This window comes from Poecilia latipinna, unplaced genomic scaffold (assembly GCF_001443285.1).
Source record: "Poecilia latipinna isolate Pla-1442-1.1 unplaced genomic scaffold, P_latipinna-1.0 Scaffold953, whole genome shotgun sequence".
In the NCBI taxonomy this organism is placed as follows: domain Eukaryota; kingdom Metazoa; phylum Chordata; class Actinopteri; order Cyprinodontiformes; family Poeciliidae; genus Poecilia; species Poecilia latipinna.
Window position 1 is genome coordinate 153368 of NW_015113569.1, and position 15676 is coordinate 169043.

The 15676-nt window shown below is 38.0% G+C and overlaps 1 protein-coding gene across 2 annotated transcripts in view; it reads right to left on the reverse strand.

The window, feature by feature from the left end:
- Positions 1 to 15676, reverse strand: part of cnksr2a (connector enhancer of kinase suppressor of Ras 2a) — an 88325-nt gene that overhangs the window by 46515 nt on the left and 26134 nt on the right. For both annotated transcript variants that reach the window (XM_015049599.1, XM_015049598.1), the window contains exons 4-11: positions 9492 to 9579; positions 9041 to 9082; positions 5991 to 6110; positions 4522 to 4581; positions 4258 to 4326; positions 1997 to 2143; positions 496 to 608; positions 255 to 409 (exon numbers count right to left, since the gene is read on the reverse strand). In XM_015049599.1, the coding sequence (XP_014905085.1) occupies positions 255 to 409; positions 496 to 608; positions 1997 to 2143; positions 4258 to 4326; positions 4522 to 4581; positions 5991 to 6110; positions 9041 to 9082; positions 9492 to 9579 (794 nt within the window). The remainder of the gene's footprint in view (positions 1 to 254; positions 410 to 495; positions 609 to 1996; positions 2144 to 4257; positions 4327 to 4521; positions 4582 to 5990; positions 6111 to 9040; positions 9083 to 9491; positions 9580 to 15676) is intronic.

A 15676-nucleotide genomic window follows, 5' to 3' on the forward strand; every position in this document is an offset into this window, starting at 1 on the left:
AGCTTTGTCTGTTTTTAGAAGAAGTAGAAACCCAAATGGAAGCACAAAAACGAGTAAAATGTGAACTTTGCATATCGCATCCCCTCTGTGCATTTATAGAGAAAGTTAAAGAAATCGGAAACTGCTTTATTTAAGGTTAAATAAAACCTGGTGTTTTCCTCTCTCATTACCCTGACAGTAGTTTTTATAAACAATTCAAGTGAACAGAATGAGGTTTAACTCGCAGTGACACGTTCTGGGTAGAACCTGCGCACCGTATGTGGGCGTGGTGCAGTACACCGGCTCCTCCTCTTCTCGCCGGTGAGACTCTTGATCCAGGAAGGAGTTTGGTGATTCAGAGCGCTTGGCAGCGCTGACGCCACTGTGGCTACGAGACGCTTCGTCTCCAGACAAGGCTCCTGTCTCGTCTCTACAGCAACCAGAGGCAGATGCTCATCAGAGGAAGCTTGAACGACGAAGGAAACGGTTCGGCCTTCAGAGATGCAGAGGAAGTACCTGGGAGTGTATGGCTCGGCGGGGGGAGGCGGGATGTAGAGATCCTGGAGGGCGGAGCTTTTGGTGGGTGTGCCTGATGGCGTGCCGGAGCCGCTGCCTGGGCTTCTGGTCGGCTGGATTTAAAATTTAAAGAAAAAAACAGACAATTTACAGTTTTTTCTTGGAAAAGTCCATCAGATTTTGCTTTAAATGGAATGTTTCATTTGTTGATTTTTGTGTTTTTATCACATAAAGCTCTTTGAACTGACTTGGTGCTGAAATGTGCAAAACAAACAAAATCTACTTGATTGATTAAATGAGCTGAACTGGACCCAAAGCATCACAGATCCTCTGTCATAGTTCTTCAGGAGTGTAAGAATATAAGCTAATTTCATTTAAATTGTACTAGATATAAATATAAAAGGCATAGGAATAAATAAAAATGACATAAAAGTAATAAAATATCTTTACTTAAAAATAGTCAAACACAATCGGTAACAACCAGAAGACTCTGAACTTCCAGAGTTCAAGATGAAGTTTTGTGATTTTTGTGTCGTACTTTGAAGCCATGTTTGGTTGTTTTTCCTCTTTTGAAGAGTATCCAGGTGACAGATTGCATCATACTTATATCCCAGGTGTAAGATTTTATAAAAAAAATATTTTATACCTATTTGCTAAGACTGTCACCATATGGTGAATGTGTAAAATTAAACATGTAATCTGTGAACAGATGAAAAACAACCAATCAGAGTCAGGAGGCGGGTCTTAGCGCTGTCAATCAACCTAACGTTGCTGCTCAATGTGCTACCGGCCGAGAAACGTAAAACTGATCCGCTTTATTTCTGATAGGAGACTCAAAACAGGTTTGCAGTCAAACCTGTTGTACAAGATTTTTTTTTTTCTTTTAAGGTAATTGACAGCGCTAAGGCCCGCCTCCTGGCTCTGATTGGTTGTTTTTGGTGCATTTCTTCAGATGGCAATAGCAGCTCAGAGAGGAGATGGAGGACATCAATATTTAAACAGATTATCTGTCTCATATCATCCTGTTGCAACATGAAGATAGTTTTATCAGATACATAAAAACATATATTTTACAAAAGCTACATACTGCAGATTTAACAGGATTTTCCTATATTAAATTAGTGGCTTTTCTTTGAAGCATAACTTTAAAAATAGTGTATCAGGTAATAATTTCTGCTCCAGTGGACCAAAACACAAAAAGAAAGTCAATTTTTGATGCACAAACACTTTTCCTTCTTGTTTCCTCCCGTTTGTCGCTAATTAGAGATAATTAGCGGTGGAAATTTCAGCCTCAGCTCCGAGAATGTGGGTGGAAAGCCATTAGTTTTCCCTTCCCATTCACTTCTTTCGGCCCGGCTAGCAAACCCCGTGCTGAGCCACAGCTCCGTGACCTAATTACACGCTTTGGCTGCGGCCGAGCGGGAGGAAGAATGCTGCGGGGAATCGATGTGGGCCAGCGAGGCGCTTTAATAAAGTCTATAAAAGGTAGAGGCAGTCCCACCTGCAGAGCCAGGGGTTTCCAGCGCATGTTCTTCAGCAGTGCAGGGGCGGAGCTGAGCGTGCTCTGCGGACGCTTCTTCAGGGTCAGGGACACAACGCCTTTATCGGCCCGCAGCGAGCCGACCAGGTTACGCAACTGCCAGCCCACCTGTGGAGCAACGAGGAACAATGTGAGGCAGGGAGACTCGCTTTGGGCCACAATGAAAGATCAGTGATGTTCTTAAAGGGCCGGTTAGAAGGTATCGATAAAGTACATGTGTCAAACACGAGGCCCGCGCCCCGAATCTGGCCCGCTGTAGCTTCTTATGTGGTCCACACTCCAGAGATATGCATAATAATACTTTCAGTTTTACTACGATCGTGAAAATTCACGCAAAATCAACAAATCAGGTCATTTTTTTGTGCTAATGCATAACTGTGAGTTTATTGAAAATCTTCCAGAAAAATGATAAAAAACAGGTAGTAAGTGATGCCAACTCCCACCTGCAGGTGGCAGTGTAGTTTACTTCTCCACTAAAATAAAAAAAAACTTTAATTTGATTAATAAATTAATATTTAAGAACACAACTGTTATCTTGATGGTTCTTTTGTGATTTTTTTTTCAATAAATTGGTAATTTAAAAATATTTTAAAGAAATTTGCAATATTTTCACTTATATTTTAAGGTATATGTGACTTTATTACTCACAAATAATCGATCACCGACTAGAACTTGACATCAGATGTGTGTTAGTAAAATGTACTGCCACCTGCAGGTGGGAGTTGGCATCACTTAATACCAATGCTTTGACCATTTTTCTGGAAAAATTTCAATACACTCATAATTTTTCATTAGCACAAAAAATGATGTGATTTGTTGATTTTGCATGAATTTACACAATTGTAGTAAAACTGGAAGTATTGACTGATGTAATCAACAACTTTGATTTTATTAATGAGGTAGCATTTCAGCAGACAACTCTTGAATGTTTTATTTAGGTACGCCTCTGGAGTCTAGAGGGCCACATAAAAAGCTACGCCGGGCCAGATTTGGCCCTCAAGCCTTGTGTTTGACACATGTGGTGTAAGAAAATAAAATTCTCCCTCATTTACATGCAGGCTGAAGTTTGACTCCGGTCCACATCGTGAGCGAAACAAGTAGGCGGCGAGGCGGCATAACTATCTATAGAGGCTTCATGTGATGTAACCTGCCCTCATTTCCAAAACCAAAGCATCTTATCATCCATCTTTCTTTTTTTTTTTCATTTTTACCAACTATGTGCAAAAAGCCACGCCTACACTGCTCGCCTCCAGCAGATCTGCGAACGAAAACAAACTGTAAACAAACACGAAGCTGCCCACCGGGATGCGGCGCTCGCAGCTTCGGCGTACCTGAGGTACCGCGCTGACCTGAGATCTGCTCGTGATCAAAGACTGACGGTTGTTTTCAGAGCAGACCGGCTCCGATACGGCAGCAAGAACACGATTACTGGGGTTTTATTTACTGGGATTAAATTTACTGGGGTTAAACTTACTGGGTTTTATTTACTGGTGTTAAATTTACTGGGGTTAAACTTACTGGGTTTTATTTACTGGTGTTAAATTTACTGGGGTTAAACTTACTGGGTTTTATTTACTGGGGTTAAATTTACTGGGGTTAAACTTACTGGGTTTTATTTACTGGCGACGGGTTTGTCTCCTGTTTCGCCAATGACACTGTGCAGATCTGTGTGTTTTACTTTTAACCGAGTTTTTTGAATGTTGGGTGAGATTTTAACGACTTCTCAACATTTTCAGAGTTTATTTCTGTTCTTATTATTTTACTATGAATATAATTTTATACAGACTAAGAAAAATTATGTATGTATGGATGGATGGATGGTTGGATGGTTGGATGTTCAGATGGTTGGATGTTCAGATGGTTGGATGTTCAGATGTTTGGATGTTCAGATGGATGGATGTTCAGATGGATGGATGGATGGATGTTCAGATGGATGGATGTTCAGATGGATGGATGTTCAGATGGATGGATGGTTGGATGTTCAGATGGATGGATGTTCAGATGGATGGATGGATGGATGTTCAGATGGTTGGATGATTGGATGTTCAGATGGTTGGATGTTCAGATGGATGGATGATTGGATGTTCAGATGGATGGATGTTCAGATTTCACAGCCAACAGAACCAAGTAGGAAGGAAAACATTTCAGAGTTTCCTCCAGTTTCATCATTTTCCTCCATTTTCTTTTGCTCTTTCACGGAAAACGTCTGATTTCAAACGTACCACGGTCTGGTGGTTGACTTGAATCACTTCATCTCCTGCGTGGATCTTCTTGCAGCGGTCTGCTGGAGACTAAACGCACACAAAGCAGAGATTAATAACCCATCTGAGTATTGATTCCTGTCTGACACTTTTTGGGAAGTTTCACAGCAAACCCCACTTAAAGAATCAATAACGCCAGGCGGCCATGTTGTCATCCTTATTGAAAATGACAGGCTGCTGTTGAAACCAGATTCGAAGATTGATTTTTAGAGAAAATCCTCTCACCCCTTCGGTGGTTCCTGTGATCACATGCAGACCGTCATAAGTGGACTTGATGTACATCCCCTGATGGAGACAAGAAACAAAAATATTCAGCGTTTTAAAGTAGTAGACACGACTTTATCTGCGGACTAGCCCAGTGTTTCTCAAACCTTTTCAGGTTCACTTACTCCATTTAATAAACACTCAGATGAAATCTCCTGTGAAGGTGAAGGTGGCGCTGTTTTGTCAAAGTAACTGGCCACAATAAAACCAGGAAGAAGTCAACTGAGGGCGTTTTGAGTTATTTACTTCCAATGATGGAAAACACATGGGAATCAAAAAGGTTTTGATAACATTTTATGGCTTCTTGTAATTTAGAAACATAATAAAAGTAAATATTATTGAGTTGGGTTGGAAAAAAACAAACATTTTCTTTCCAAAAGTAGGTAGTCCATCATAAATAACTTTATTTTAGGCGTTAAAATGCAGTTAGTCAGCGGGGGGTTCAGCGGGTCATGTCGCTCTCAGCAGAGTCGCAGACCCAGAACTGCATTTGTGCGGCATGCTGTTTATAAAAGTACGACAACTCCTTCCGTTTTTATTTTAATGTCTTGGTTTTAAGTCATTTATCTATCATTATTTTTGAACACAATCCTTTGCTAAGCTCGCTGTAGCGTCACACTTTGAGCTGACGACCCGCTAAATAAACGGTTACGTGCAGTACCTTGTGAACCACTAGGGGGCCAATGTGGGCCACAGTTTGACAAACACTGGTCTAGAGCAGGGGCGTCCAAAGTGCGGCCCGGGGGCCGTTTGTGGCCCTTGTCTTGATTTTGACCTCATTTTGAGAGGTTTGGCCCTGCAGCACTTTTTGTAATTTCTTTAAGATGAAACTTTTGGAAAGTTTATAAATTCTTAAGAGGAAAAATATTAAGTAAAACAAAAATAATTTTTATTAGCATTTTATTTTTATCTCACGCCACAAACATCTGTTGAGTTTTCATTAACAGACTTTGACACACCCATCCATTATATTTCACAAAATACAGCAAAGGTTGCAGAAGAAAATTCTTATTTTTGTTCTAAAATATTTTAAGTCTAAATATTTTAGGCATCAAAAAGCACCTAACTAAAGACATTCTCGTGAAGAATAATTTTCTTTATTTTATTTAAATATCTTTTGATTTTGAAGCACACAGGCTCTATTAATTCATTTTTTAATTATATTTCCAGAAATAATTGGTTTGATGGCTTTCTTCTCTTTAAGGATGAAATCATCAATTGAAAACTGCTTTTTGTTTTTATTTATTTTACCTTTATCCAACATTTAAATGTGTTTAATTATCTGAAACATTTAAATATTATATAAAAAAAGCAAAAATAGAAGACATCTGTTTGTCGTGTTGCTCTTATTTCGACCTAAGAGTGATACAATATTAAATATTTTTTGTTTTTATGATAAAAACAGATATAAAGTCGGTGTAGAGCAGTACCAGGCCTTCAGATGGCTTAGTGTTGGTGAGGTGAACCAGTTCAAGGTGGGCAGACTGGGAGACCAGGGGGTCCGACGAAACGCACACGATGTGCTCACACACTTCAGACAGAGTCTTACACTGCAGACGAGAGAAAGAAAACAGCAAAATAAATAAAAATCCAAATAAAAAATCCATTTCCTGCTGTAAGGATCAGATTAAACTCAACTATAACATGCAGGTTTATTTTTATTTATCAATTCAGCAGTTCAGTAAACCACAATAACCGAATCCCCTCCAGAAACAACGGGGGTGAATTTAATTATGCTTTTTCTTTTTTTTCTTGGCAGATTTAGTCGTGTTTTCCATAACAGAGAGGTTTGAATAGAAACTGCTGACTCTATTTTTGGATCAGCCACAGCGAAAGTCACTAAACTTTGTCTAGAAAAGTTTTTCTGCCATGTCGACAGGAAAATCCCTGCTACTTATTAAAGATTTCCCCTCCTGCACTTATCATTTCCAAACTTAGTAGTGCGACATTTTGAACTCGTCATTTCTCTGAAAATATCCCAGAATCTCGAGAGGGTTTTGGCTTCATCCTGGTTCTGGAATCGTCCTCACTGCTGACATGTTGGTTTGTCACATTAAGTAAAGACCTGCGTGGATTTAATGGGCTCAAACATGAATTCACTCAATTAGTCAGTGATGGAGATAATCTGAAGAGAAGATGGCAAGTCAGGACATTAAAGATAAATCAAGATAAATCAAGTTTCAGCTGACATTTAAGCCTGGAGGGTAAGATTTTACGGTAAATGTCGTTTAATGGATATAAATACCACATCAACCTTCATTTACAGGTCTAACCTAAATAAATCAAAGAGACATCATTTGTTTTTTTAGTTTCTGGTTCTGAGAAGTTCACCTAAAAGTTCCTAGTCTCCATATACTGAACATGAGGAAAGAACAAAGTTTCCCAGCAAAGAATCGGACCTGTCTGATGTTCAGCAGTTCCCACTGGTTTGACTCAAACATGAGATTTCTCCTCCATCAGTCTGGCTGCTGACTCCTCATTACTACTTCCTACATCCATTCTTCAAACGAAACAAAAAATCTCTTACATTTTCGTAAATCCTGCTTGTAGTGTAACATTTATGAGCAAACAAGCATAAAAGAGCAACTTTCTGGTTGATAAATGCAGAAAGGAGACGATCAAAGCTGGAGCCCAACATGTTGACACCAAAATATTAGCTAATTGGTGCGATTTGAGGCAGATACTTAATTGTAGGAGCTTGACTGTTAGAGGAAGCAGCAAAGGGAAGAAGAACAGAAAAAAGGAGAGATTTTCTTATACGTTGCTCACAATTAAGTAATATTTCCAGTGGAAACAGAGACAGCATTTTAATAAAGAGAGGAAAACTTCAGGGCTGCACAGTTGGTAGAGCTGCTGCCTTGCAGCAAGAAGGTTCTGGGTTCGATTCCCGGCACTGGTCTTTCTGCATGGAGTCTGCATGTTCGCCCTGTGCATGGTGGGTTTGCTCCAGTTTCCTCCCACAGTCCAAAAACATGACTGTCAGGTTAATTAGCCTCTCCAAATTGCCCCCAGGTGTGAGTGTGTGTGTGCATGGTTGTGTGTTTCTGTGTTGCCCTGTGACAGACTGGACCTGTCCAGGTGACCCCGCCTCTCGCCCAGAACGTTAGCTGGAGAGGCAGCAGCTAACCAACCCCACTAAGGGACAAGGGTGTAAAGAAAATGGATGGAGGAAAACTTCCAGTTTTCCACGTTATTAAAGCTGCAATGACAAGATCTTACCAAGTATTTCTGGTTTTGTTTTTACTGCAAACACCTCAGTAAGAAAAAACTAATTTACAAAAGTAACTTTTCAGCAAGAAATAGGAATAAATTTTTTAACATTGATGAAAAAGTAATAAATTCAGATTATTTCACTTATAGGAAAAACGTCATAATGAAATAATCTGCCAGCAGAACTTGAACTTTTTCATCATTATTAAATGAATTATTGGTTTAAAACAAGACTTTATATCCTTCTGAAAAGTTACTTGTAAGTTAGTTTTGTCTGATTTCTAGTGTACTAAAATATTTCACTACAAACTGGACCAAAAATTCTTGATAAGAGTCTCTTATTTGGTGCTGAAAAGTTACTTGTAAGCTAATTTTGTCTTTTTTAAAAGTGTAATAAGATATTTGCACTGGAAAGTAGACCAAATATACGTGGTGTTACTTGTGTTTTTGCAGTTTAGCTCAAAGTATTTATTTTGTGTTTTTGTTGGTAATGCAGGAAATAACGAGCTTTTCTCTCCAGTGATAGTTTTAATGTCCACCATCTCCCTTAAATAGTAAATCTTAAATATTGTCTCTCATTTTCTGTTCTTCCAGTTCCTACAAAATAAATATTTTGTGTTTTTGCAATGAAGATGTGCAAACCACCTAAAGATTTACCAAAAAACATAAATGTTGTTCATCTCCAGACACTTAAAAACACAATTAAAATGAGATGTGAGTAAAGTATCCAAAAATAGTAAGAGTAAAAAGTAGCCCTCTAAGAAATAAAAAAGTATTTGGTAAAACGTCAACTCAAGTTCTGAGGAAGTGATCAAATTATCCATCATATAATATTTAAAAATCCCATCATCAGACAGACCAAAATATCAAGTCAAGTGGAAGTTTTTTGTATTTTAAGGACAAAAATGACAAAAATAACAAAATCAGGCAAAAGAAAATTTTTTCAAATCAGTTTCTTTTAATAAAAAACTTATGAAACTTTAACACAACCTGCCGGGCTGTGACTGGCGTCATGGTTGTTTTTCATTTCAGTGGATAGAAAATCCAGACATTTTACTCAAGAGCAGCAATACATTGTAATAAAATTACTCAAGTAAAAGCAAAAATACTCCTAAATGGACATGTTTTCATTTCACTGGGTGGAAAATAGACATTTTATTCAAATAAGAATAGATAGTTTTGCAAAAAAGTTACTCAAGTAAATGTAATTGAGTAAATGTAACTAGTTACTACCCAACTATATAAAGCTTCTGGCTAAAGACAAACTCACCACATGAAGGATTTTGTTCTCCGTCTCAAACACCGTACAGTCCTGAGGGGAACGGAGAGAAATTTAATGTAGCAACAAGAACATTTTGTGTTGCACATGCTGCTAAAGTATCTCTGCATGCTTCCTGGGCCTCACATTGCCACAGCCCAGCCACCTGGATACTATACACCACCACAGATACAACAAACACCCACACAAACAGACATGCATTCAGCTTTTATTTATACCCACATCAGTCACATAAAAGACAGGCTGAGAAGGATGTAAACAGCAAAGAATCGAGTCTCGCTTAAGGATGCAGACTGCTGCATCACACCCACCCACACACATGCATACAGCACATTTAGGGGGATATGTCAACCCACGGCAGCTCCCCTCAGCCTCGCGCTTCAAGCACAGCAGAATAAAAGCTATCAGCCTTCAAAACGAGCACACAAACGCTTCCACACACCTGCTGTACAATGGTGGTGAGCTCCAGGCAGAGCTGAATGACATTATTTCGGGTAACTGAGTAGTCTGCCACAGCAGCAAAGGGAGACCTGGGAGGGAAAGATAACAGCGGTGAGTCTTTTAATGTTGCTGCTGCGCTGGATGATGTGCAGGGGTGATGGACAGGGGCAGCGCTGAAGGGAGAGGTTAGCGAAAATGCTGCCTTGCTGCAATATTTAAACCAGGATTTATTTCATTTTTCAACCTTTGGAGCTTTTGGAATGTTTTTTTTAGACATTTGCTGAAACTGTCACAGTGTCACAGCAGTATGGTACGAGACAAATAAAAAAATTGAGCTGTTCTGGCTTTGAAACAACCAATCAGAGTCAGGAGGCGGGGCTTAAGATAGCTAGCGTAGCCTGTCATGAACGCTCAGGCTAGCTAGCACAGCCACCGATGACGGCGAATAAACGGTTTTCCTGTAATGTCAAGTCGTTTCTCCACCATTAACACATTTAGCGGAGAGTACATGAGATTGACTGACAGCGCTAAGACCCGCCTCCTGTTTCTGATTGGTTGATTTTGAGCATTTTCTTCAGACGGGAGTCGTAGCTCAGGGAGAAGATCGATCTTTTCACAGATTTTCTGTCTCATAACAAACTGTCTCAACATGGCGACACTTTTAACAAATATGTAAGAAACATTTTTTTATAAAAGTTACACATGGAAGCTTTAACCTTTTATGAAAGTTAGACAGAGAGCTAACGTCTTTTTTTTTTGTAGTTTTCACATAATCGATAACCTTATTTTAAAAATATGCTAAAAATAGAAAACAGTGTCTGGTGCTGTGCTAAACTGGCTTATAACATGTTTTGGCAGACAGGGAAACTTTCTATGATTTAGTAAATATAAATTTAAGCAAACAAAAGTTATGGAGTTCCTCAAGGCTCCAATCTCGGCCGACTTATATTAAGAAACAGAAAAGAATAGACTGTGATACTGTGCTAAACTGGTTTAGATGGGCAGACTGAGACAACTTTCTATGATCTGGTTAATATAAACTTGAGCTACTAAATATGATGGAGTTCCTCAGGGATCCAATCTCAGCCCACTTATATTAAGAAACTGAAAAACAGAAAAGAATGTGATAAACCGGTTTAGATGAGCCGACAGAGATAACTTTAGCGTTATGCTAGTTTCGACAACAAGCATCTCGTGCTCGTCTCAGGCTGTGGGTTTTTCTATTCACCAGTCAGTGGTCTGTGTTGTGTGACTCCAGTACCATTCTAAACCTAGAACTGATGGGGAACCAGCAATAAAGAATATGTAATAAACCTAAATATGAACATTTACTCATCTTATTATCCTTGACTTTGTCTTCAAAGCGATCTTAAACCAAGCTAAAGAATCTCCAACTAAAACAGAACATAGAAAACATCGTACATGTTTTGTACTTTCAATTGGTTATTTAAAAATAATCGTTGAAGTGACAGTAAGTCGTCCAAAGGTCCAAACCAACACCAGGAAAATGGACAATAACACCAGTTTGTAGAAGTCTGCTCTGGCTCCCTGTTGGTGAAATGAATGGAGCATAAAACTGTATTATTCCATCTTCTTGAAATATAGTCAATAATAAAAAATATTTCTCGTTTAACGCGTAATGTTGATGAATTGCTCATGTGCTAATGATCAGGGACGGTGCTAAATTGTCTTCATATTTTGGAGTTGACGGTATTAAAGGTTGCCATCTGTCATTCATAGGTTGCTAAATGTCAGTGATGCGGTTTTCATGACTGTCGCGCGACTGAATCAGTTTGGTTCTAAACGAACCTAAGCCACAGCTGTCAGCGCTCATGTGTGTATGGAGACTCATTCGTTTGTTATACGAGGCCAGAAGAAGAAAAGAAATGTCAAAAACATCATGAATGCGCCTCAAATGAAACACAGAGAACATTTTTCCTTCTGAAATGCCTTTATAATCCACTGCAGTGACTGATTATTAAAGGCTCTTTAAGTTTATAGTATCTCAATGTTAAATATTTGTGCCTTAAATTTGTTTATTCACATTAAAGTTCTGCTTTTGATTGTTAATAAAGCGACATCCAGCGTAACAGAAAAAAAGAAAACGTTACATTTTAGAACATATTAATGTGAAATTGTACCATTGGACTAAATTTATAAGTTTGTCATCTTTAAAATATATACATGTAAAACCTACAGTTTGCAGAAAGTGTTGTTTCCTCTTAAATTCTTCACATTTTCTCAAGCTTTAACCACAAACGGTAATGAATTTTATTAGGATATTATGGGATAATCCAACACAAAGTAGAGCTTACTCGTAAAATGGAAGCAAAAAATAAAACTAAATGTGATGCAAGTAATTTAAATATGATTAAATACAAAAAAATAAATACAAAATAAGCATACACATGGAAATAAGTTACTCACATAATTAAATAACTATTAATTCATTAATTACTCACTTAAAATGACACCTAGCACTAATACTTTTTTGATTAAAATGTTCTAGTTCCACTGACAGATTATTTAACTCATAACACGGATCAATTGTCTTGTTAGAATTAAATTTATCTGCCAATGGAAGTTTTCACCAATTTTAAGGAATTATTTACTCAAAACAAGGCTCTACATGTTGCAGTTTTGTTTTAATTCAAGTGTAATGAGATATTTGCAGTAGAAACGACAGTAAAATTACTTGGTCAGATTTGGTGTTTTTGCAGTAAAAACAGATTTAGATCCTTTCAATCGGCATCAGAGTCGTTATTGCACCATAAATATGTCCACAACACAACTACAATCAATAATTATTGATATCAACTGATATGAAACGCTTTTATAGTGTTGAGTTTTTCAGTCATATCGACAAAGAACGGGACTTTAATTTGTTCTCAGAGGAAAAGGAAGCAGTGTTTGCTCCACTGAAGGTGAACAGGCCTTTCCTTTCAGAAAACACCCATTTTCAAACCTTACAGGGTTTTGAGTTTTCCGAGGCAAACAAACACGGCGGCGACCTCTGCTAATGCCTGGATGTTTCTCTATAAACGGCTTTGTGAGCCGAGCTATTAGATCGGCTTGAATTTATTATGTTTTCTTGCCCGGAGCGTTGTTAGCTCACAGTGTCTCCTTTGTGTTCCCAGTTTCCACTCTAGCACACTGTCCATTTTGTTGACAAGTATACTTCCCCGAAAAGAAAAAAGAAAAACACTTCCTAGTGAGGAACGGCTCTGCAAAGCGCTCATAAATTAAACCCTGCGAGTGCTCAGGTGTGAACAAGGTGAGAGTGATAAGGAGCCGGTGGAGCTAATGAGGCGCTAATGACTGCACACAACAGCAACGCGGCCACAGACAGCAGCAACGTTAGCGCAGAGTCATGACACACATTAGGACGGCGGCAGAAAGCGGCACATTTCCTTCGCTGTTCCAAAGACCCAGATAAAGACTCAGCCCAGCCTCTAGCGTATGATTTATCAGTGGTTTGTGTGATTTGGGTCATCACTATTGAGGTTGACTACTATATATACACACGCACAACCTGGGGGTGTGCAAGAAGTCTGCTAACCACCAGGCAACCGTCCTGAAAACAACTCTTTGTTTTTTTTAACTTGAGCTGTAAAACTTTAGGATGTAAAACTCTGCAGGTTATAAAAGGCACATAGCGTCATTACAGAGCACAATCAAGTAACTATGTCACCTTAAATTTTAATAAAAATATTACAAATGACTTAAAAAATTTGACTGTAAATTAACACCTGGAAATTGGGCCTCTGTCTCTTTAAGAAGCTCCTGCTCTCTCAGACTCCGCCTTCAGGAAGTCATCTCAACATGGCTCCTCTATTAACCCTTTAATGATTTTACCAGCGTTTCACTGAAGCAGCTCGTATAAGATGTGAAGTTCCACCAGGTGTTTGCTAATTCATGCTGGCTAGTCGGAAGGAGCAGAGTTGGGGGAGGAGCTAGGTCCACCCAGCCGGTTTGCACAGCTGAATGGTTGCCATGGAGACTAAAGGATTTTTCCAACAAGTATCAAAGCGTCACTCCTCCAGGTATGTTTCTAATGAGGGAATAACATTATAAACATGATTAAAAAGCTAAAAAAAAGAGAAAAAAAAGATTTTACTTGATACTGCCCCTTATCTCCATGTCTGGTTCTGGTTCTGGTCTGTAAATACAGAACCAGAACCAGAACCAGACATGGAGAAAGAGCATTCAGCTCCTATTCAGAACAAATCTGAAACAAACTTCTAGAAAACTGCAAAACAGTCGAAACAGAGTTCCTTTAAATGAAGACTTAAAACCCATTTTAGATTCACGTTTAATTTGTAGTAAATTAAAAATTTACAACTAATGTTTGATGTGTATTAAAGATTTTAATGATGACGTTTGACAAAATGTAAAGTTTATTTGTTTTTATTATGTAAAGCATTTTCTTGCTGTTGCTGAAATGTGCAAATAAACTTGAGTTGAGTTAAAAATAAATGGATTTTTAGTGATCATAACTAATCATCTGGATGATTTTGAAAGTGAAAGGATTTCCACTTTGAAGAGGAAGTCCTTTCACTTTCAAAATCCATTCATTTTGACCCAGGATTTACGGATTCAGGGTCAAAATTTAGTGAATTTTATGTCAGAATCTAATCAAACTCAGGTAATTTCTATAGAAAAAGCCAAATACTAAAGTTTTGAAGCTACAAGTGAGGCGTTTCCAGCAGCTATGAAACTGTATTCCTGCTTTTTAAACTTTAAATTTTATAGAGCTTTTACTGAGCACAAGAAAAGGGACGAACCGAAGAAAACAAGTTACTCTGGTTGAAATAAAGGAACACTGTTACAGCTCCTGCATTTTGTAGCCATCAGCAAAATGTATGACACATAAAACGCCTCCGTGTGAATAATTAATGTTGTGTGTACGCAGTTCAAAGGCGCACACGTCGAGTTCAGCTCCTGAATTCAGACAAAATGATGGTGAAGTAAGAATATATCAGGAGAGCTGAACTTCTGCGGTTATTTTGTACATGGAAAGGTGCAGAACGTTTCCCTGCAGGTTCCTACGCTCTGCCTGAGATAACCGGCAGTCAGACGGATAAAAGCTCAGCCTTGCTCCAATCTGACTCTTCATAAGATATGCTAACCTTCATCCCCATTATTAAACTCATCACTCCGAGCTCCCCGGCTGCAGAAATCAGTCTGACATGATGAGATTTCTTTACCGCCGTGCTTGTAGGAAAGATGTGCAGAGGTGGGCAGAGTACACAAAAATTATGATCAAGTAAAATTAGCGCTGCTTTAATGTAACTTTCATCGCTGGTGAATTAAATTGGTGGAAACAAAGATGAGAGGATGAGAGGGGAAACGGGAGAGCCAAATAATAAGATCGCTTTGTGCCTTTTTTAAAGTTATCATTATTTATTCTTTGTTCTTGTAAACTGTTTACTTTTTTCCCTCCCTCTCTTTTCCTCTTCTACCCACAATATTTAGGGCAATCAAGCCATATTAGAGAATAGAAAAATAATTCAAATTAGAAAATAAATACCTAGATTAAAATAAAAAAAATTAATCCACATATGTTAAACAATTTCATTGTTTTTGTTGTGACACCAGTTGATTATGTTCAGTGTTTTGTCTTTATTTTGAATGTAACAATTTTAATGTTTGTTTTTTTAATTTTTGTTTTTGTTGCTGTTATTTGTTTTGCAGACCAATATCCTTTTTGCTAGTTTGTAATGTTTGTTGTATATACACTAACTGGAGAATAATTTTACTCAAGTAAAAGTAAAAAGTGTTTGGTAAAAAGTCTACTGAGTAACTCATCAAATTATCAATCATTTAACATTTAAAAATTACATAATCAGAGACAAAAAGAAAGTTAAGTGGAATTTTTTGGTATTTATAGGACGAAAATGACAATAATTCACATAAGTAGCAAAAAATAAAATCAGGGAAAAGAAAATGTTTCCAGATCAGTTTCTTTCAATAAAAAACCTTATGAAACTTTAATAAAAACTGCAGGTGTGTGTCTGGTGAATTTCTGGTTAAAACATGTTATTCATTTAGAGCACATGTGTCAAACTCAAGGCCCGCAGGCCACACAGAACCATTTGTTCTACATATTAAAGACATCTTCAAAACATTTTTTGATCCCAGGCTTAGTTTATGGACTGAACAGACAGAAACATTATACATTTTGAA